The 20,990-nt window shown below is 37.8% G+C and overlaps 1 protein-coding gene across 3 annotated transcripts; it reads left to right on the top strand.

Annotated features, from left to right (window-relative positions):
* Positions 1–38: 38 nt before the first annotated feature.
* LOC103391608 (muscleblind-like protein 2a) lies at positions 39–20,370 on the top strand. Of its 3 annotated transcripts, XM_017039636.2 has the most exons (14): positions 39–997; positions 1,110–1,216; positions 2,832–2,966; positions 3,044–3,123; positions 3,213–3,417; positions 3,825–3,916; positions 4,071–4,196; positions 4,303–4,387; positions 4,495–4,600; positions 5,056–5,133; positions 5,242–5,376; positions 5,920–6,028; positions 6,128–9,341; positions 12,729–13,159. In XM_017039636.2, the coding sequence occupies exons 1-13, from the start codon at positions 861–863 to the stop codon at positions 6,212–6,214; spliced, it is 1,482 nt and encodes a 493-aa protein (XP_016895125.1). In that variant the 5' UTR covers positions 39–860; the 3' UTR covers positions 6,215–9,341; positions 12,729–13,159. The 3 variants fall into 3 exon arrangements, with proteins under 3 accessions (XP_016895125.1, XP_016895351.1, XP_016895354.1); XM_017039862.2 differs by lacking the exons at positions 39–997; positions 1,110–1,216; positions 2,832–2,966; ... (7 more) ...; positions 5,242–5,376; positions 5,920–6,028 and adding exons at positions 14,675–14,839; positions 14,920–15,108; positions 15,475–15,723; ... (3 more) ...; positions 18,823–18,917; positions 20,089–20,370 and having other exon boundaries at positions 8,846–9,341; positions 12,729–13,332; XM_017039865.2 differs by lacking the exons at positions 39–997; positions 1,110–1,216; positions 2,832–2,966; ... (7 more) ...; positions 5,242–5,376; positions 5,920–6,028 and adding exons at positions 14,675–14,839; positions 14,920–15,108; positions 15,475–15,723; ... (2 more) ...; positions 18,823–18,917; positions 20,089–20,370 and having other exon boundaries at positions 8,846–9,341; positions 12,729–13,332.
* The last annotated feature ends 620 nt before the right edge of the window (positions 20,371–20,990 follow it).

Genomic DNA, 20,990 nt, shown 5'->3' with positions numbered 1-20,990 from the left:
GAATTGTAGTTATTGTATGATGCAGGAACACTGTGACATGTCCCCTGGGTGTGAGAGAACTCGCCTTGCTACTCGCTGTCTGCCTCTGATCAAAAGTAACAACTAATCAAATCAGGAAGAAATCATTTAAAAAACCTAATCAGTGGTAGGAACTGATTAGGGACAGTTTTAAAACATCTAATTCATAAAAACAATAAAAATGTATTTAAAGTAAATGCCAATTAAGATAAATGATTTAAAATGATGTACATTAAAAAACAATCCATGATAAGGGAAGCTGTTATAACAAACACATACTTGGAATATCAGATGCTACGTGGCCTGAAGAAGACAGCTGATTGGAGAACGGTGTAAACAAAGATCCACAGTAAAATCTAACAGGAGGCTCGGTCTAATGCATTTGCCAGATCCTTTGCTGCCGGAGAGGTGAGTGCACATTTTTTTACTGAGAACAAAACAGCTTTGTTTCTAATGTACGTGAGTCATGTGTGACTTAAATATGAGAGCTTTAATATGTTGAAAGGCTGCATTGCTATTTTTCTCCTTTTTTGTAATTTTTTTATTCATTTCGGAAACAAAAATTATTTCTACTTAGTCTCACCTAAAATGTGATATGATGCCAATAAACTAAGCACATTAGTGATTGAAATATTTGAAATGGTTTGACTTTAAATTCCTTGTCTTTTACCCAGTGCAGTTTATAGATTCCCAACCATCACTGTCAACTAACGTTTGTTAAATTCTCTAAGAAAATGTAAAAAAGAAAATAAGCAAATAAAATTATTAAAATGATTTACTATATGTACTAAACAAACCTAGGGTTTTTCTAGAATTTTATAGCATTTCTAACTAGGTGCAGGATGCAAGGAGTTTACAAAGTTGAGAAAGAGGAAGGGAGTCTTGATGGTGTGAACTGGATTCGCCCTGATCAGCCCAGCAGATGTACCTGGGAGTTGGGCTTGACGATGTCAGAGTCCCCACATGATCACCGAAAAAAGTAAGAATCATCATCAACACTACCTCTACCCTAAAAATGTTTAGTTTTTACAACCTTGCAGAAAGTGGAATACACACACAAATATATATTTTTTCTTCTCTTCTGATAACAGCCTCCAGGCTCCCAGCATTCTACCCAACATCCTTAGTAAAATTGGACTCACGCCTCTGGTTTGTTTGAACAAAATTCCAAAGGAATATGGCCTCAAGTGTGAAATTTGTGAGTCTGCACCTGCAGCACACAAAACACCCACACAACTGAACAATGAATGCCTTTTACTTTAACATTTTCCACAAATATCAATATTTGCCTTTAAAAAATCAGCAGTGGATTCCTTGTAGTGCTGTCCATTGATTATAATGTGTAATCAGATTAATCACAGGGTAGTTATTAATTAATCAGGATTAATCAAGATTAGTCTTTAGCCATTTAACCCAATATTTTATAAAGACTATGTAAAGTATAGTAAAAATAATAATACTTCAACATAACACTAAGTAGGCTGTGTCTGAAAACGCCCCCTACAGGCTACATAGTGCACTGTATGGGGCATGCCATTTTGTAGTGGTGTCCCAATTTTAGTTGTCCACTATAAAGGACAATAAAAGTATCCCACAATGCACCACAAAGTGTACACTATTTGAGCAACATATCCCATCATGCTTTGCAGTCGCGACGACATATTTTAAGCGCCTGCTTTGTGTGCAAAATATAATGTGTGTATTGACTGTAGGAAAGCAACTATAAGTGAATGGACGGTGGAATTATTTGATGCATTTAACTGGTTGAAATGTATAGTCAGGTTCATTTTCACAAATTAATCGTGTTTAACGAATTTAATCAGTAGAGTTAAATGTAAAGTAGTTATGTATTCATTTTAAATAACAATATTAATAATAACTCTAAGGCAGTGACTTTATCTGTCACTGTTGTGGGAATGAACCGGAGTGAAAGGCTGTTCAGAAAGCATGTACTCTTCTGGCCATGAAACAACAAGCGCTACTGTTTCCTTTCCTGAAAAAAAAAAAACAAAAAACAAAGTGCAGATTCAACAACAAGCAAGGAGCAAATGTTGGCTGGATGACATGCTGCTCAGTAAAACAAGAAAAGAGAGTAATGTGGCAGAGAAAGAAAGACGTCTTTCAGTGAAACAATAAATAGGTGCGCGCTGGTGAAGAAGTCAGAGCAGAGACTGCCAACACTACTGCCTCCCTCTGGGCTTCCTGCTCAACTGCTAACAAGGGGACATTGAAGTATCATGTAGCCTGTGGCACTATGTCCATGGACTGTTTTGTTTTTAGATGTTTCATGGAAAGAGTCCTGAAAACACAACAAAATAGAGATCTGTTACATACAAAACCTCATCTGACCTTCTTACAGAAATGCACTACTATACATGATCTTTTCATGATTATATTTATTTACTATTTTGTCTGTATGGGTCAAAGGTCATTTTACCCAGAAGGAGGAAACTGGACTAGCTGTGGCCCAGGGTCAGGGTTTGAATACCTGCTTTGTTTTGCCATTAAGACTCTATTTACCTATTTAGCCACTTAAAGGCTAAAAACCAGAAAGTATGTGTCTGTTTTTTAATCATGTTTTTATTATTTATTTTCTGGTAAAAAAAAAGTTTATTTAGAAATTAGTTCAGTAAAAACTGAAGACGCCTCTTGGATAGAAGAGATAAGAACCCTTTATAAACCAACCTGTCCAGTTGCCTGCTTCTCAACTTCTCAAAACCTGAAGCTGTAGAATGACCTCTTACAGTATGCATGCTGTGACTGTGACTTATTTAGTACATAAACTGCATAATTATGTCTACATCTGTGTTTAGTGGCCAAGTGCGAGTTCTTCAACGCAGGAGGCAGTGTAAAAGACAGGATTGCTGTTCGGATGGTTGCGGAAGCAGAGAGAGCTGGGATCCTCCAACCTGGGAACACCATCATCGAACCCACCTCTGGAAACACAGGTGTGTGGAAAACACCACAACTGTCTGAAGAACACAACATAACGGCTGAGACGGCGTTAACTTTCATCCCTCTTTAGGTATTGGCCTTGCCCTCACAGCTGCGGTCAAAGGCTATCGCTGTATTATCACCATGCCGGAGAAGATGAGCATGGAAAAGGTTTGAGGCTTCTTTTAAATTGATACAATGCAGGTAGTTAGCTAACAGTAGCTGCTAATTCAAATCTGACTATATTGGTATCTGGACAGGTGTCTGTGCTACAAGCTCTCGGAGCAGAAATTGTGCGTACACCTTCATGTGCAGCTTTTGATTCACCAGAATCCCACGTGCGCATGGCTTGGCGTCTAAAGAACCAGATCCCCAACTCCGTTATCCTCGACCAGTATCGAAATCCTTACAATCCTCTGGCTCATTACGATACCACGGCTGAGGAAATCTTAGATCAGTGCCATGGTGAGTATTTGACCTTGAGTCTATTTACCATTTAATACATTCTTTACGGTTATTCTCTTAAGAGGTTAGAGGCGGGGCTTGAATCAATCCCAGGATTTATCAGATAAAAGCGGGGCACATTTGGATAGGTCCCCTATGGAAAACAGGGTCACATATTTAAGTGCTTTGAAGTATTGTTCAGTACAACGCCGTACACATTTACATTACTATTAAATCCAGTGATAACAGCATGCACGGAAACCAAGGTTTTTACTCTTGATTGTAAAATATTTGGCTTTGATTGTTTTCCACTCTGACCTTATTCTTTACCAAATACACACAACACAAACTAAAACCACTTCACTGCTACTCATTACACAACTGCTACTCCTACTGTTAGCACTTCTACTAATGATAATATCTTTCAGGCAAACTGGACATGTTTGTGGCCGGAGCTGGCACAGGTGGGACCCTTACTGGTGTTGCACGGAAGCTGAAGGAGCGATGCCCTAATATTAAGGTATTGTGATGAGTTGAAAGAAAACGTAACTCTCCTCACCCCATAAACAGACTGACAGATGAGCACTGGAAGTCAGCTATGCTGGACTTTATCAGTTGTACATAGTCAGATTCCAAATTTTTCAAATTACACACTTGTGATTATTTGTTCACAGATTGTTGGCGTGGACCCTGAGGGCTCTGTCCTGGTCGAATCAAAAGAAAAAAAAGAAAAAACAAAAGTTGCGTTTGAAGTAGAAGGCATTGGATACGACTTCCTCCCTACAGTCTTGGACAGATCTGTGAGTGTGTTTGTATATTGATACATGTATACACAGGAAGTACAAAACTCAATCAGATTACGTCACAACACAGAAGCAGTAGTCTGAGTCGTATGTTACCGTGCAGCTCATCGATGTGTGGTACAAGTCGACTGATGTGGAGACGTTCACCATGTCACGTAAACTGATCAGAGACGAGGGACTCCTGTGTGGTAGGGTCACAATAACGATGGGTTTGACTGTCGGATTTGACCATCTTTAATGTGATCAAGTTGGACATTTTTACATTTTTTAATTGACCATCATTTTGCTGCTGCAGGTGGGAGCTCTGGCTCAGTGATGGCAGCAGCAGTGAAGGTGGCTCAGCAGCTTGAGGAGGGACAGCGCTGCGTTATCATTCTGGCCGATTCAGTCAGAAATTACATGTAGGAGACTATGGATGCAGAAAAACTTTTTCATGCTTTTCATCTACGTGTCCTCACCGGAATCACATGTTCCCGTGGGCTCATTGTCAAAAAGTCCAATTAAGTATCCTGTTGTGATTGGCTGTATTTTCCCATGAAGATAACCCAGCCCTGTTGTTACCCCTCCACATAAAAACAGACAAAACATCCATCCAACAAAACAGCTAACATTATTTGAATGTTGGACACATAACTTTAAAGACCTTAAAAGCAATAGTCTTAACCATGTATACAATATCTTCTATCATAATCTAATGTTTGTTTTCTATCTAATTCAATTATATTGTAATCCACTAATATACCAAATCAAATATCCTTGCATGTTTAAATGTACTCAGCAGTAAACCTTGATTCGGACCCTTTTATTGTGAAGATTTTTTAAATAAGCAACAAACCCCAATTGTGTTTTCTTTAAGGTCCAAGTTCTTGTCTGACGACTGGATGCAAGAGAAAGGCCTTCTCCACCCTGAGCCTCAGATGGACTTCAAACCCTGGTGTGAAAATAGTATATTATAGAGCATTATATAATAAAAAACAATACAAGCTGAAATAGGAGCATATGCTGTTGTGTTCACTACATAAGACCAAACTTGCTCTTTAAGGTGGTGGAGTCTGACCGTCCAGAGTTTACCTCTGTCTACACCTGTCACTGTCTCACCGTCACTCTCCTGCCAGACAACTATTCAGATCCTGAAGGAGAAAGAAGTAAACCAGGCTGTGGTCATCGATCAGTCAGGGTACAGTAAAGGGCTTCAAAAACAAAGTCTGCAAATATACAGAGGTTGTGCTTTTATTTCAGATCACAGTACTGTCAGTTTAAGAAATCCATTTTTTTTTTGCTGAATACAGTTTAGCTGCTTCAAAGCTAACCTTTGCGTTCGTTGACTCTTGTACTGCATGTTTTGAAGTACTCTAATCTAATTAGTCCTAAGAGTATGCATATTACCCATCTGTAAGAGAAATCCCAATGATTAACACTACACAGTCCCATGTTTTTGTAAAAATGCCCGAGGAGCAAGTAAGTATTTGGTACAAGCTCGCCCCAGTGCTCTTCACATGCTCAAAAGATCATTACAAATACTCTGCAACATGGACAGGCTCCAAGATGTCAGTCAATCGAACAAAAAAAACTTAACTTCCTTCCTGTAATGGCCTTCCCATCCTTGGATGGTTAAAGTATTGAGGGTGGCAGTACTATTTCATGTTATTTCATGTTACATGTAACTTGTAATCATAGTCTTAAATCTAACCAGTGTGTGTATTTGTATGTGTGTGTTAAGGATATTCATGGGAATGGTAACAGTTGGAACCATTCTGTCCTCTCTATCTACTGGAGCGATCAAACCCTCAGACACTGTGGACAGAGTTGTCTGTAAAATTTACAAACAGGTGAGTCTGAGTCTTTATGTATATATATATATATATATATATATATATACTGAACTTGAACAAACATGATCCTCAACTTCCTCAAACTGATGGTCTCAGGTGCAGCTGAAAGACAGCCTGGTAAAGTTATCCACTATCCTGAGAGCAGACGGCTTTGCTGTGGTTCACACTGAGGGTAAGTTTTAGGTACAATAATATGTTTGTGGGATTGATTGTTAATTTCATGGACACAATTATTTTAAATAAAAGCAGGCAATATGTGTTCTGACCAGGGATAGTACTACAGAATATATATTATACAACTGTAGTATCAGAACTAAAAAAAACACACGTAGTTCTTGAATAAAGGGCAGCTTTGGAATTCATCCAAGTAAAAAAAAAAGAAAAGTCTTGCAGTTCTATATGAGCAAATTTGGAAGTTTATTTTGGGATCCAGTTGTGAGCTGGATTGGACAAATTCTGTAGAACAGATTTGGCCCATGGGCCGCCAGTTAATAATCACTGGTCTAGAAGTAGCATTAGGAGGTGATTTGAATGAAAGTAGTCTGATCTGCTGTGGGGACATCTGAAAAAGACAGTAAAACATTAGAACTGTTCCAGTGTTCTGCACTTAAATGTCATCTAGTTAGAAACAAATGTTTATTTTTTCTTCATCTTTTATCATTATCATGCTTCGAGTTGAAATATGCACTGACAACATTCCTTGGTGACGTCACCTGTCCTGCCATTAATGGCATTGTACAGTTTTACTGTTCAATGCACTCATTCCAGATGAGTGTGATGGATCACCGCAACAGGAGCAGAGACTAACTGGTGTTGTGACGACCATCGACCTCCTCAACTACATCAGCACACCTGAAAATGAGATAAAGTGAACACTAATATGCCCCAGGTCTCCTCTATCCTTAATTTAATACTCCTGTAGAACACCTGTTATGTTTTTATGTAGGGAATGTAAAATGTCCAGCACACATATATTCTTACTATGATGTCACAGAAGTTAAAACATTAAAAATGACTCCTTGTTCTGGAAAGGGAGCCTCTGACAACACTACTCTTATATATAGTGTGTTGACACAAAGGCTGCTCATTGTTTCTTTGTTTTTTTTCTCTGGAGACTTAGTTTCATGCCTGTCATGAAAATATTTTGGTTGAATTTGATGTTTAAAACAGTGTCAACATTTAAAATAAACACGTTAAGGGTCCGTAATTCCAAGGTTTACCAGATGAGGGCAGAAAAGGTACATTGTATTGAAACCGGCAGCTTGAACCTTTAAGTACAAACCACAGTTCCATGTGAATTGATAAATTGTATATAAAGTAAGCAATCTCTAGACAGAATTTAACACTTGGCGATATTACAATAACGTCTTGCACATTTCGAACAAAGTGTTTTAATTTAGTTTTAATTTATATATTTATATTATTATATACATTATTTTGTAATACCATACCATGTTTTTTTCCCGCATACTATCTCCCCTTGTTATCTGTTTGTTTAGTTTCAATAACGTTTATATTAGCAAAGGGTTGTCTCTATTTGTTGTAATTGTGTGCATACATTTTCTAAACAATGGTGAGTTTCATTGGGGAATTTAATAGCAAATCTTTTGTCTTTAGATGCTCTGTCGAATTATGTTATATTTTAACAGAAGTGAAACCGGTAATCAGAATAAATACACACTCAGTTAAAGATTGACAGAAACGACCGAGGTCAAACTTTGAAGATTTCACATAAAGGTGGATGGCAGTGTGACAGTAAGATGAGTGTAAAAAGAATATACAGGAACAACAAATGGCATTAAGGTCAATAACTAAAGACACATGAATGGCTGACTTCTCTTTGTTGTTGGATCACTGTGATGGTGACATTTACCTCTGAGGGGTTTAAAAAATGGTGACCTTTCAGTTTGACACTTGATGTCACAAAGAAGACGTCAGTGTGACAGAACAGATAAAGCTTGTCGGTCAAAAGTAGCAGTGAACAATGTAAAGAAGAAAAACAAAACACACAAAAATGTCTCTGCAAACTGCATTTTTTTTTCATCGCCATCTAATAGAATGAAAACTGAAACAAAATGACAGTCTTGTGAAAATAATACTATAACAAATGAGGTGAAATATGCAGAAAATATTCATGAATGAACAACATTTAGATAATTAATTTTTCCTTATGGGAGGTCATAGAAATGCAGTGTAAGTGCCCTGGCCTAGCTCTTTTTAAAAAAATTCTCTTAGTCAAGACCTAGTCAACACTGTTTATACCAAATACCCCAAAGCTGATAAATACATTGAACAGGACTTCCTTCTATTTACGTAAACCCCCTAGAGGAAACACACTGCAATACCTCTGACCTTTAGAATGATTCTTTGGAGACGGGGCTGCACACTGTTTATCTAATTTATCCCGTGTCAGACATTGTTGAATGAGCTGGAAATGACAGGAAAGGTACACACTGTAGTTAGTGCTACCTTGATTGGTTATGCTTAACTTTGAGACCCCTTTTGTTGTATATTTCCGTCAATGTTGTGATTAAAATGTATAATCAAGCGTTCCATTGCTGAGGGAGAGGATTCACCCACCATAAAATAAAAATAATTATAATTTTTCTTTTTATTCTTTGGTTAATTATTTTTTAATTTCCTGAGTATTCTTCCTTTAATCTGGTTTGCTTTGGCTATTACATTACAAAACATTTAGCAGACTCTTTATCCAAAAAGACTTACGATATGTATGAGAAACTTAGCAATTTAACTAAAGCGATTAAAAAGAAATATCTTTCAATGCAGTTCCCTTGGTAACAAGCAAACCCTTGCCCTTTTAGACCGCTGGCAATAATATGGACCGCACCATTTTCTGTCTGCTAGTTGGGGGTGCGTTGAGATTTCAGTAAACGTCTATGTGTTTTGCGACGACGAAATTGTAATACACTTGTATTGAAACACATTTCTAAACGTATCTTGATATATTAAAGGGATATATATGTTCTAATATTTAAATTTAAGCTCTAAAATTATTCTCAGCTCATCCCGGAAAGACCCCCACACGTCACATTGACGCTGGTACAGTAAGCTGTCAGAAGCTTGTTGCTTAAATCTGTGCTGTACTGCAAAAGTAAAGAAGAAACGCTGTCTGGGACGTTGACAAGATACCAAGGTGATATATTTGATTTAACCCCAACAAAAACGGTTAGCTGAAAATAAGAATTATTTAGAGGTTTTCGAGAACACTTGGTTTTGATGAGTTCGGCGGCGCTGCAGTGTCGTCTGCCTCTGGCTGCTGCGTGATCGCTGTCTCCTCCAGCATGATGAGGTAAGCAGGTTCACGCAGACCGGCTAACACACAAGCTAACATTAGCTCAGAAATGCTGAGTGTGTCGTGTTAAAACCGTGACAGTGGCACGAATGGTATGACAGCAGTGGGGGATAATCCACGGAAGGAGATGAGACAGCAACAACAGAGGCTAACGAGATAAGGTGCAGTGGGTTCAGCTACAATGACTGTTGCAGTGAGTTTAATCAAATTTAGCGGTGGTGCAGGAGGAAGAGTCACGTCCTCCCGGAAAGGTGGTGTGAAGGAGCTGTACGTATGGGAGTTCTGTATGGGAGAACTTCATAAAAATTATAAGCAAATACAATCATGTCTAGGAAATCCCCTTTGGTTGTGCTGACAAGTCACGAGACAAGTATAAGCTGTTGATCTTTAGTGACCATTGACGGTTTATAAGAACGGGATGGATGTTACTTGATTTAAGTACACGCTTATGAATCATGGGGAAAATTCAGCTATTAGTTACAGTGTCAGAAAACATTTCCTCTCAATATCACGGTGTCAGTCGTTAGTTCGGCAGCTCTTTAATGTCCCCTGACACTGAGACAACTGAGATACAGTACATGGCAGCGTCACTGTATCGGTGGCTACAGCCAGGCTCCCGTTGATCTATCGAGCTGTCAATCACAACCATTGACCAGTTATATTCACCCTCCTACGTCATTTCATCCTCTCTCCGCTGTTATTTTCCGCACAAGCAATTGAAATTAAATCCACGCGTGAGTACCCTCACCTTTCGTAAAACTGTATAAAAACAAGTTACCCTCAGACAGCCGCACTACTTCAGGAGTAGCTTTGTCCACTTTTTTAACAAGGTCTATAACATCATCGCCCATATCCGTTCTTTTGCTGTTAAAAGGACAGTGCTGAGAGAAATTGTTTACTGGTGTACTCTACGTGGTGTAAATAACACCCACTGGATGGCAGTGATGCAACATCAACGGTGCCAGTAGCTGTTAACACTGATTATAGAAGAAGGTAGAAGGAAACGGTCAAGTGAATGAAGTTATATGTAGGGGGTGATTAGAAAGAAAATAGCGAGGTTTCCAGCTGGTTTCAACACTTACTACTACTCAGTTTGTAGAAATGTTTGCAAAATGATACTTATTTCCTGTCAGTTAATAATAAAATATATACACATATAGAGTACATACTTTTAATTCGTATATAGCAGTTAAAACAGTTACTAGTTACTTTACTAGGACTAATGAAAAATATTGTGGGGAACATTTGTAAATTCACTCATTCCTCACCATAAGTGATATGGATAGTATAGGTGAAAGTCTTTAATATTATGAATTAAATAACATCAAGTTAAAAATCCAAATAATATGCAATAATTTCCATGAACACACATTGCATTTAAAATGTGATAAATGATCTGTAAGCACAGGAGAGTCCGCACCAGGAAGCAGTTGCCTGAGCTGAATTTAGAAAGTTTATTTTTATGTGACAATCGTCCTCATATACAGTATCAGGTTGCATCCAGTGATGAAGGATCAACTGCCAGCAGTGTATTTCTACAGGCAATGCAAGCATCTTTTACGTCATCAACCTCTGGCCTTCTATTGGCCTATTTCAGACTAGGAGGGTCTTCCTGGAGGCCGGCACTAAGACAGGAAGGGGGTGGCTGGAAATGTTTTAGTCACAGTTGGAACAGTTTGTTTTCATAGCTGTGAAGAGAAATCTTTAGTCACTGAATATTCTGCTCAGAGGAAGGGGACAAAGAAGCAGTGACACACTTTGGCCTCTTAAATATTGTGGATTTATCACTGCCTCACAGTTTGGGGCGGATCATCTTACAGGCTGTAGATGTTGTGGTAGGTGTTCTTTCTCCCGTTTCCTTGTGCCTAAAGGAATTTGCTGCAGTATGTCGTGGGATTGCATGCAGTGCACTGTTAGAGGAGAAAGGCCGACTTAACAAAAGCAGTGTTTATTCCAACCTCTGTTATTGATGACGTGTGCCTTCACTGCTCTTGGAATGTTTTCAGCTTATATTAAGTTATACAGTGCTTGGATTTGTCGGTCACTTTTCAGGCCTAATCAGCAACTTCCTTCCTTGATTGTGTTCCTTCCACTAAGTGTGGGTTTGTCCTGTCAGATGTTGAACTTACAATACTGTGTTGTATTTGTTGTATGTATTTGTGAGATTGTTGTAAGGTTTATGGTTTTTTGACTGCATTTTTAGGCATAGCAGTGTTTTTTATTACAACAAACAATGTAATGGTTCTATAGTTCTGACCAGATTTAAAAATACTTATTGTTATAAGACATACCATTATTTTTATGCAACTGCTTGTATAAACGGTTTTTACGTTGTGTGTATTAATTAATTAAATTCAAATGCATATTTGTAATCTAATAGGGTAGAATGGGATCAATTATTACTCATTAATTAATCATAAATGAATAATGATTAATCTAGATAAGTTAACATTCATAATATGACAAAAACCTTTTCTTCTGTATATTGTTGATGTATGTAGATTTGTGTTTCAAACAATTTCTTTGACTAATCCAAAAAATGTTTAGCAAATTGTGCAAAAGTACAACTAAACTTTTTTCGTTACAACAAATTAGGTTTGACACTTCCAAATGATTATTATTACTTGACCAACCTTAACCCTACTTAAAAAAAGGTTGCAGTACAGGTGGGATTTTTACATCTCTGTTTGCCCCACTTTCTGTCTACTGTCCTCTTTTTGAGCCTGACTTACACTTATAATTCATAAGCCATGTCTTCAAAAGTAATTTTCCAGTTTTATTGAAGGCGTGGCAAAACAAATATTTGAGGACTTCCTGCTTTGGAGCGAGCACTTTTTCTTTTTAGATTGCTGTTCCTGGGTCACATATCCATATTTCCTTGTAGTAATAAATGCACATAATGTCTTGATAGGTGCTAGTTATAATGCAACAAGCTGTGAAGCAAGGAAGAAAAATATATATATCAAAATACAATCTAAAAATGCATCAAGCTCATCAGTTCATCCAGCACCTGTTTATATAAAGCTAATTAGTAATTGATTTCCAGCAGAAAGGGTTGAAGAAAGGTGTCAACAAACATGTTATAAAAACCTACTTTACTGGCCTCCATGGAGCCCAGACTTCAATATCATTGAGCGTCTGATCTTGGATGATCTGGATAGCAGCAGGTCAGAGAATATCCAACATCTAAAGAATGGCTTTGAGCTGTTCTTTAAGAGACTTGCAATATATACAGGGGCAGCTTATTGGCTTTAGAGAAAGTCACACTTTGATTAAAAAACAATAATGTCACACAGTTCTCTTGTGCCTCCTTTTGTTTCTTAAATCTGCAGAGAAGTTCAAACGTTTTTATACCCAATGCTAATGGATATCTCTGTTTTGCAGGTCACAATCAGAAAGTGCCTTAGAGAAGATGTCGTCCACCTGAAGTTGGTCTTTTATGCCTCTGTCTGTGAGATACCAGCACAGGGTACTTTACCGTCTGACAGCACTTCACCATTATTTTGCACAACCTTAGCACTTCAGAGAAGGCTTAAACTGGACTTTATTGTCAGAGTGGATGAAGATTACATTTTTGTCACAGGTGCAATACCTTTAAGGGCCAATTTTCCCAGCTTTACACCGAGATGTTTTTCATTGGTGGGTGATTTGCCAGCTATAGGATTCTTCTGCTTCAGCTAACGGACTGCTCACAAAGTTCTTTTGGAAGTTAAGATCTCACACAAAGTCCTTAAGCAACGCTTCTGGTGTACAAAGCATTTAAAAAAGAGATTTTTGAATTTTAATATTTAATGCACAGTTGAAACAATCAAACATGGCGTTAAACGTTTCTTCAATAAGAGACACCAAATGGCTCACCCTTGAGGTGTGCCGACAGTTTCAACGTGGAAACTGTTCACGCAGGGATGAGGAATGCAAATTTGCTCACCCGCCCAAGAGCTGCCAAGTGGAAAATGGTCGAGTTATTGCCTGCTTTGATTCACTGAAGGTAAGAAATACTGCACACGCCATTACATTTGACAGTTTAATGATCTTTTTACTCAATGTATGAAAATGTTAGCCATATGAAAATCGATAAGAAACATTAACAGCCATATAAAATTTAAAGTGTAGTTCCTGATGATGTTGCCCTCCTCACACATTGTGTAAAATGAGGCTGCAGACCAAGTTGAGCATGTTCAGCATCAAAGACTTGTTCTCCACTGCTCTTTACGTCTACTGGCATCTCTACTGAATGGCTTCCACAATTACAGCTAACTTCATTGAAGTGGGGCATGTGCATGTGCTTCTCTCTTGTAATTAGTATCTCATGGCTTGCAAAACTGCAAAACAAGATTTAGCTGGTTAGTCCAAATTCACTGCTGTTCAGTAAACACTGTGATTGCTTGTTTGAACTCAGTTTTACCTAACCCAGCAGCGGACGAAAAAGTAGTCTCAGCTACTTAAGATTTTTAAAAACAACCTCATAGCTGGAAAGTTCTTTTTAAAAACAAACAATAGAATCTGTCAAAAACAAATCCTCTCTGTCATTTTAATGAGCAATAGAGAAGTAATGTGTTCGTCTGCACTGATGCTGCCCTCTGCCTCTATGTACATATCTACTCATTCTTGTGTAAGTGGTCAGAACCACACCGCTGTCAAGAACTTATAAAATCAATTTTATATATATAAAAATAATTCAATGTTTAATGTGATGTTTGTAAGACACAGTGCGCACAAACATTCATAACCGACAGAACTGTAACCTCTAGGCTTTATTTAATCAGAAGTTTAGGACAGAATAGATATCCACCATTGAATCTAATCTAATCCAAACACTGGTGATTTCAAGTATGTGTTAAATAGCCAGTCATTAGCTTCTCAAATCATTTTTACAGCCTAGTCATAAAAAGAGCACTGTTTAAATCTCCTCTGAGTCATAGCTGAGTTTATAACACATTAGATGATTTTACAGCACTGTGTTAATTACTTGCATCACTCTGGGAGTCGTTCTTTTTTTTTTTTTAAATCCTACATACACTTTTCACTGAATGTTTTAATAGGAATAATGCACTTCACAGGATATAAAATGAATGTGGTGTTCTAGCGACAGTAGTCATTGCTGTGCAGAATAGATAAATACCCCAAAAACTAGCTGTTACATCACAGAGATAAGCACCCTAATTACTCCACTCACTGTAGATGGTTATGAAAGGCCTGAGTGGGAGTTGAGTGCTGTAATAAAGACTGTCATGATAAGTGCGGCTAGAGGTTGTGTCTCAAATCTCTACATGGTTCCATTGGCCGACCAGCAACTAATGTCTTTTAAATGTTTATTATTTATATTTCAGGGCCGATGCTCAAGAGAAAACTGCAAGTACCTTCACCCGCCTTCACACTTAAAAACCCAGTTAGAGATTAACGGACGTAATAACCTAATTCAGCAGAAGACTGCAGCAGCTGTACTCGCACAACAGATGCAGCTTGTCATCCCAGGACCCAGCCTACAGTCTGTGGTGAGTCGTTAGTACCGTTTCTTGGACTGTGGCTCTGTTTGTCTTGTCGTCTTATGTTGTGAGACTTTTCTGTCAAACAGGGCCTCGCTACAAATACTGGTCTTGGTTATGGGTCATATATTTCACCGTTGAGTCATGGGATGAGCCTTGTACCGTCAGACATCCTCCCCAGCAGCCCACTTCTTGTCTCTGCGAGTCCTCCTATCACGGTCCAGAGTTCCTCTTCTTCTTCTCCTTCACAGAAGATGCAGCGTACAGACAAACTAGAGGTAGAGTGATTACTAAACTGCTATGATCCTTTGTCCTGGGAGACTTGAGAGAATGGGAACAGTCTTAAAGTGTGGAAGTAATTCATATTTTTGCTTTGTGATTTATCTGGCCAGAGCCAGTCTGTTGTCATAGTATATACTGTAGTACTCATAATAAAGTACATATGATTATATCAGGCATGGTGTAGCACAGAGACAACTGTGCTATGCTACATTTTTTTAAATTATAGTACTGTTTTAGTGAACGTGACTGATAGTATGCACATCAATTTGACTGCAGTGTCAATCATGGTCAAAACAATAGTGGCTGATTCATATTCCTTGCGTCCAGCCGAGTGTTAAATTTGTTATTCTGCTCCTCGTCAGGTTTGTCGTGAGTTTCAGCGTGGCAACTGTGCAAGGGGGGAGACAGATTGTCGCTTTGCTCACCCCAGTGACAGTCCCATGATTGATATCACTGATAACACCGTCACTGTTTGCATGGATTACATCAAGAGCCGCTGCTCCAGGGAGAAGTGCAAGTATTTTCACCCGCCTGCACACTTACAGGTCAAAATCAAGTCTGGTCAACAACAAGCCACTCAGACGGCTGTCGCAACTCAGGCTGCAGCAGTGGTAAGACAGAATTTAAACTCATTAGCTTCTGAACAATGCCTTTGGTTTTTTTCTCTCTGTGATTTCATTGTTGCAATTTAACTACACTATTAACCGATATTGTTATACTCCAGTTTAGTTTTTGTAAAATTAAAGCAACGAGCCAAATGATTTCTTGATCAAGTTTTAAAACTATGGCCTCTTCAACACCAAGACTAAAGTCAACACGAGTTAATGTTCAATTTGAAGCAATTTGCATACGGAGTTAGATAAGCTGTTTTTCTAGTGGCCTCTCATTAAGGTGGTTTAAACCTCTGAAGCCACAATCAGTTTCATTATTGCTAAAATATTTAAAATCTTCCTCATCTTTATTGCTGTTGGCGTGCCCCAGGGTTCTGTTCTTGGGCCCTTTTGTTCACACATTCTATTTTTTCATTGCTTTATGTTGTTTTCCAGCAACCCGTTGTAGATTTTTAACTCAGTGCATATAATCCATAGGTCATCTACACTATCTAACCCAACTTCATTTGCCTCCATTACCCCTTTATTACTTTTACAAGAATAGACATTTACCCAATCATTTTTCTTAGTTAGTCTTAGTTGATGGATCAAAGGCAATATTTTAGAATTTATCAGTAATCTGGGTGTCATATTTCAAGTTAAACTCTACCCATACATTTCTTCACTTTTTTGCTTTTTTTCTGCTAGCTGCACATAAAATGTTTATGTGTTTAGTTTTAGAAATAACTTTCTATGCTTAATTAATCATAGGATACTTTAAGCCTTACTGACTGCTTTTGTATTGACTGTAAAAATATATGACTTTCTATTGTATATTGGAAACATGTGGCTTAAACATTTTGCTTATTAGAATCTCATTGCCAAGCTGTATTATTTTTTGTTTTTGTCATTCTATCACTGCTGCTTAGTCTTACATAATATCTGTGTTGCATGAGTTAATTATACATGTATATATAATATAACGACCTAAAATACTTAGCTTACATAGTACAGATAAAATAATAATGTGTTAGTCTAATCTAATCTCAATTTACTGCTTTCTTATTCTAAATTTTCAAGTTACATTTGTGATAAAACCTATTACTGGTTAGTGGGATTTAAATGCCACCTCAGACACACTTACAAAAATATTTTGAAAGACGCAATTTTACCACTTGGGCACATTTGGGAACTGAAGATACTTATAATTTTACAAAGAGAACTTCAGTCCACTCTTGATGTAAAAAAAAAAAAAAGACTGGCAATGCTCAGTGCTCACTGTTGTCTGATTCTCCTCTTCATAATGTACCAGACATTTTCAATAGACAACAGATCTAGACTGCAGGCAGGCCAGTGTAGTTCTTAGAATGCTATTTTACAGAAGGGTCTTGGCTTTAGTCTTTGTTCCTTCTAAATGATTGAAAATCAAAAATAGCAGTGATCTACCGCTGTAAAATATTTTACATATTCAAACATAGACTTGGTTTTTTAGCTAAGGCTTCTCAACAACCTTGTCCAAAAATAGAGGGTACCAACTCGTTACAACTTGATATTAGGTGTCTACTAATCCAAAGAAAGTATTTTGTGTATTGTGCATGCATATTGTGTTTTATTGTGTGGTGTTTACTACATTCAGACTCTTTTGTTTTGTTTCCCCCTCCTCTCACGTATCCACAACGCTGCCCCCCATGATGCCCCTCTGCTTGCTGTTACCTGTATGTTAATACGCTTGAATCCCATTGGTCCACTGCCATCATGTGCTCGCTGCCTGCTATAAAAAGACTCAGTCGACTGCCAAAGCAATGAAGCGACCCCTCGAGGCAACTGTAGATCTGGTATTTTCACCTTTTGCTTTGCATGTAGCTTTTGATTCTACTCTAAAAGCTTTTAATTTTTGTCACTGTGGCCTCTTCATGTAGCCCTTTATGTAAACAGTCAGCATCAGTTTTTAAGTGCTTAAGTTGACAGATACTTAGTAAATCTTCTGGATGGTGTTCATATTTTAAAACCCTGTGCCTTATTGTGTTTCCGTAATATCATAACAGGCAGCTTGTAATTATAGTGTAACAGTTGTAAAAAGCTACATTTTGAGGGTGTTTATCAGTTTTATGTTCATGGCTTCTTTGGTCACCTTTCAGGCCTTTCCTCATGGGGTTTTGTCCCTACCAAAGAGACCAGCTCTGGAGAAGAGCAGCTGGACCAATTCTCTACTCAGCCCTGGTTTGTTGCACTACCAACAGGCTTTGGCAAGTGCACAACTGCAGCATCCAGCCACAGCATTGTATCCTGCAGGTAAAGCTCATTTATCCTATGCTGTAAATTCATGGTTTAACACTAGATCACCTTCTGTTACTTTACCTCAGTGATAATATCAAACCAACCTAACTTCACCTAAAGCTGTACAGTCATATAGTAACTCTACAGCCTTTGACTGTTGATGTATTGTGATGACATGGTGGTGACAATTGATTATACTCCGTGTCTCTCTCTCTGTCTGTCACAGGGTCTGTTTTTTGCATGACTCCAGCTAACGGTGTAGGTAGGTGGCTCTTTACGAAACATGTCTGAGTGTTAATGGAAACTTGGGTAAAGCACATAATATGTTTGTACCTAATTTTGACATCGGGGGAAATTTTAGGAAAATCTGACTTTTCATTTCCAATTGTTCTATATTTATATTTGTTATAGTTTAAGGTAGAAGTGTAGTCACATTTCTTTGTGTTTGTAGAATTTTCATGCTCCATGGATTAGGAAATTTGATCAGCATCCCTTTGTACTTTCTTATTATCAATTTTTTAAAAATGAATTATAAAATCTCCTACAATCTACTCTAACCGTCTTTGGTGGCATGGCTGTAGATGCTCGTCTCTGGGATGTGAAACTCTGGACAGATTTCCTAATTTAATCTCTTACCAGCCCTCCGTTTGTGTCCCCCGTCCCCTGCTGTCTGGCTTTTTTTCTGTTCGATCGTATGCCATCTGCTGGTCTAACCCAATGATGGCTTGCTGCTAATTCCATTTATATATTTGCTTGGCAAGAGAGAGTGAAGAACATTGCTATGGTTACCATAATGCTCCACCTCCCTTTTCCATTGCTTTCATGGTTCCCTTCCTGAAAAAGTCCCCATGATGTACAGTGCTACGCCTGCTACTGTCTCTGCAGCAACTACTCGCGCCACAAGTGTCCCCTACGCAGCAACAGCACCAGCCAATCAGGTTTGCTCCTTTTTAAAGCCTTCTGTCATAAATCCTTGAGCTCTGGATAGGTGCTTCATCTGTACAGTACAACCAGGGGAGTCGCTTCCATCACCATAGCATCGGCCTGCTTGCATCGCCTGATCTTTGTGCTTCATTTATCTGTAGACCTTCAGTAGAACTGTCAGGCTGCATCTCACTTCTTTTCCTAATGAGAAAAAACATACATAGAGGTCTGTCATCTGCCAGTAGTGACTTGTCATATACCTTCTCTACTGCATGTGTTTTTGCTTTGATGGGCATCAGTGTCTCTTTCATCCCTCAATTTACATATTCAGTTGCCACGACAACATAATAACAGCAGAGTCCACTTGTAGGTTATCAATTATCGTCAAACATTTTTTGTTTTTCCTACCCGAACTTCATTATTAATACACATATCATTACCCAGTTTTGAGAGCATTTACTAAATTGTTGAATTTTAAGGCGTCTAAATTTCATCATCAATAAGTCTTTCCTGGGTTATGCAGAACCGTGTAAAAGTCCAGTCTGCTCTAAACATTTAATGTCAGCCCCTTTTATTTCAATCAAATGTAGAGAACCAGATCATCAACATAGCTAACATTAAGGCTGAAAATAACGTAAAGATTGACATGACTTGTATTTTTAACCAAGAAAAAACTCTGAAAATTCTTAAAGGCAAGCAAATGAGAGAAAAAAAATTAATAAAAAACAGACAAAAAAATTAATTGATGTAGAAAATGTAGAGTGAATTTTGGCTAAAACATCAAGTTAATACTTCTCTGAAACAGATGTCAATGTTAGTGCAGTTGTTTAAAAACAATATAGCTTAAAATGAGCAAATATTAAAGTTAAAAAGCATTTAAAAATGTCTCAGACCTTTAAATATTAAATAAAAACATGCTTGAATACAATCAAAAGAATGCCAAAAGTAGATGATAATAATAGTAATAATAGAGACAAGAGTCATGATAAAAGTTAATTTACAGGATGTTTAAAGTGAACGTGATGAGTTCAAGATATTGGGTTTAGAGCTCTTCATTCCATCTTATCATTTTATGTACATAGAGTGTTAATAACCTAATGGTCGGTGTCACATTGATCCACGGTGTGCGTACGTGCGTGTGTGTGAAAATGCTCAGTGACTGACTGTTTTTTGCCTCTGAAACAGATCATCCTGAAGTAAAAAGCAGAAACAGGAGTCAGTGCCACGTTGCTGCTGGAAAAGCTCCCAAACATCCATGTTGTAAATACTCTGTTCACCAAACACTCCATTTACAGCAAGCTGCATGTTGACAATGTCATCATTCTAAACCCTGTTCAAGTCAAAGTGATATGAACTGTAAGAGTTCAGGAGTAGGGATAGACACCGTTATAGCGACTTAACTTATTCAAACAGGGAGCAGATTTAAAAAAAAAAAAAAAAAAGACCAAATGTGTTTAAATAATTATTGTGAATCTCACTTTAAGTGTCAGATGTGATGCGCTATACATCCAGCCTTAGATGAGTCCTAGTGTGTTGACAAGCGTGGTCCTATTCTGGAGCTAACTAATTCTAAGAAGATTTTATCATATAATGATATTGTTTGACACCATGTAATGTGTTTTATTTCTTTCCTGAATGTGTAATTTTCAAAACTTTAATGATTGTTTATCAAGTGACAGATTGAATTAATTTAATCTAAAATCATGAGAAGCACTTATTTAAACTTCAAAAGATGGAAAAGGTAGTTATTGTTTCTTAGTAATTCTCTTTGTTATTTTATGCCTGCGTTTTCCCCAGAAAACAGAATCAGTGCTCCACCTCCTGGTGTGCCTTTACATTGCATTTTAATGTACTTTTTTTTTTAAATCATAGTTGGTAGACAGTAACACAACACTATTATTATTGGTTAATTCTCCTGGTTGTTTTTCTCTTCGGATTGGTCAAAGGTGATGTTTCTAGGAAGCTTTAACTTTTGAGGCAGGTTTTGCAAAGATCGTTCCAGACTGTGGCTTACGTCAACTTTGGGCTCTCCTCCATACTTTACACTTCTTAGTCAACTGTTGCTGCGGCCTGTTCATTGTTGGTCT

The sequence above is a fragment of the Cynoglossus semilaevis genome, chromosome 16, assembly GCF_000523025.1.
Source record: "Cynoglossus semilaevis isolate Cse_v1.0 chromosome 16, Cse_v1.0, whole genome shotgun sequence".
Taxonomy (NCBI): domain Eukaryota; kingdom Metazoa; phylum Chordata; class Actinopteri; order Pleuronectiformes; family Cynoglossidae; genus Cynoglossus; species Cynoglossus semilaevis.
This window is presented reverse-complemented; position numbering and strand designations above follow the sequence as displayed.

Bases quoted from the DNA above. Each gene is read 5' to 3' on its own strand.
- LOC103391608 (XM_017039636.2), top strand. From the start codon at position 861: ATGCAAGGAGTTTACAAAGTTGAGAAAGAGGAAGGGAGTCTTGATGGT. The intron at 4,197-4,302 runs GTGAGTGTGTTT...GTTACCGTGCAG, and splicing joins CTACAGTCTTGGACAGATCT to CTCATCGATGTGTGGTACAA. The intron at 5,134-5,241 runs GTGTGAAAATAG...TTGCTCTTTAAG, and splicing joins CAGATGGACTTCAAACCCTG to GTGGTGGAGTCTGACCGTCC.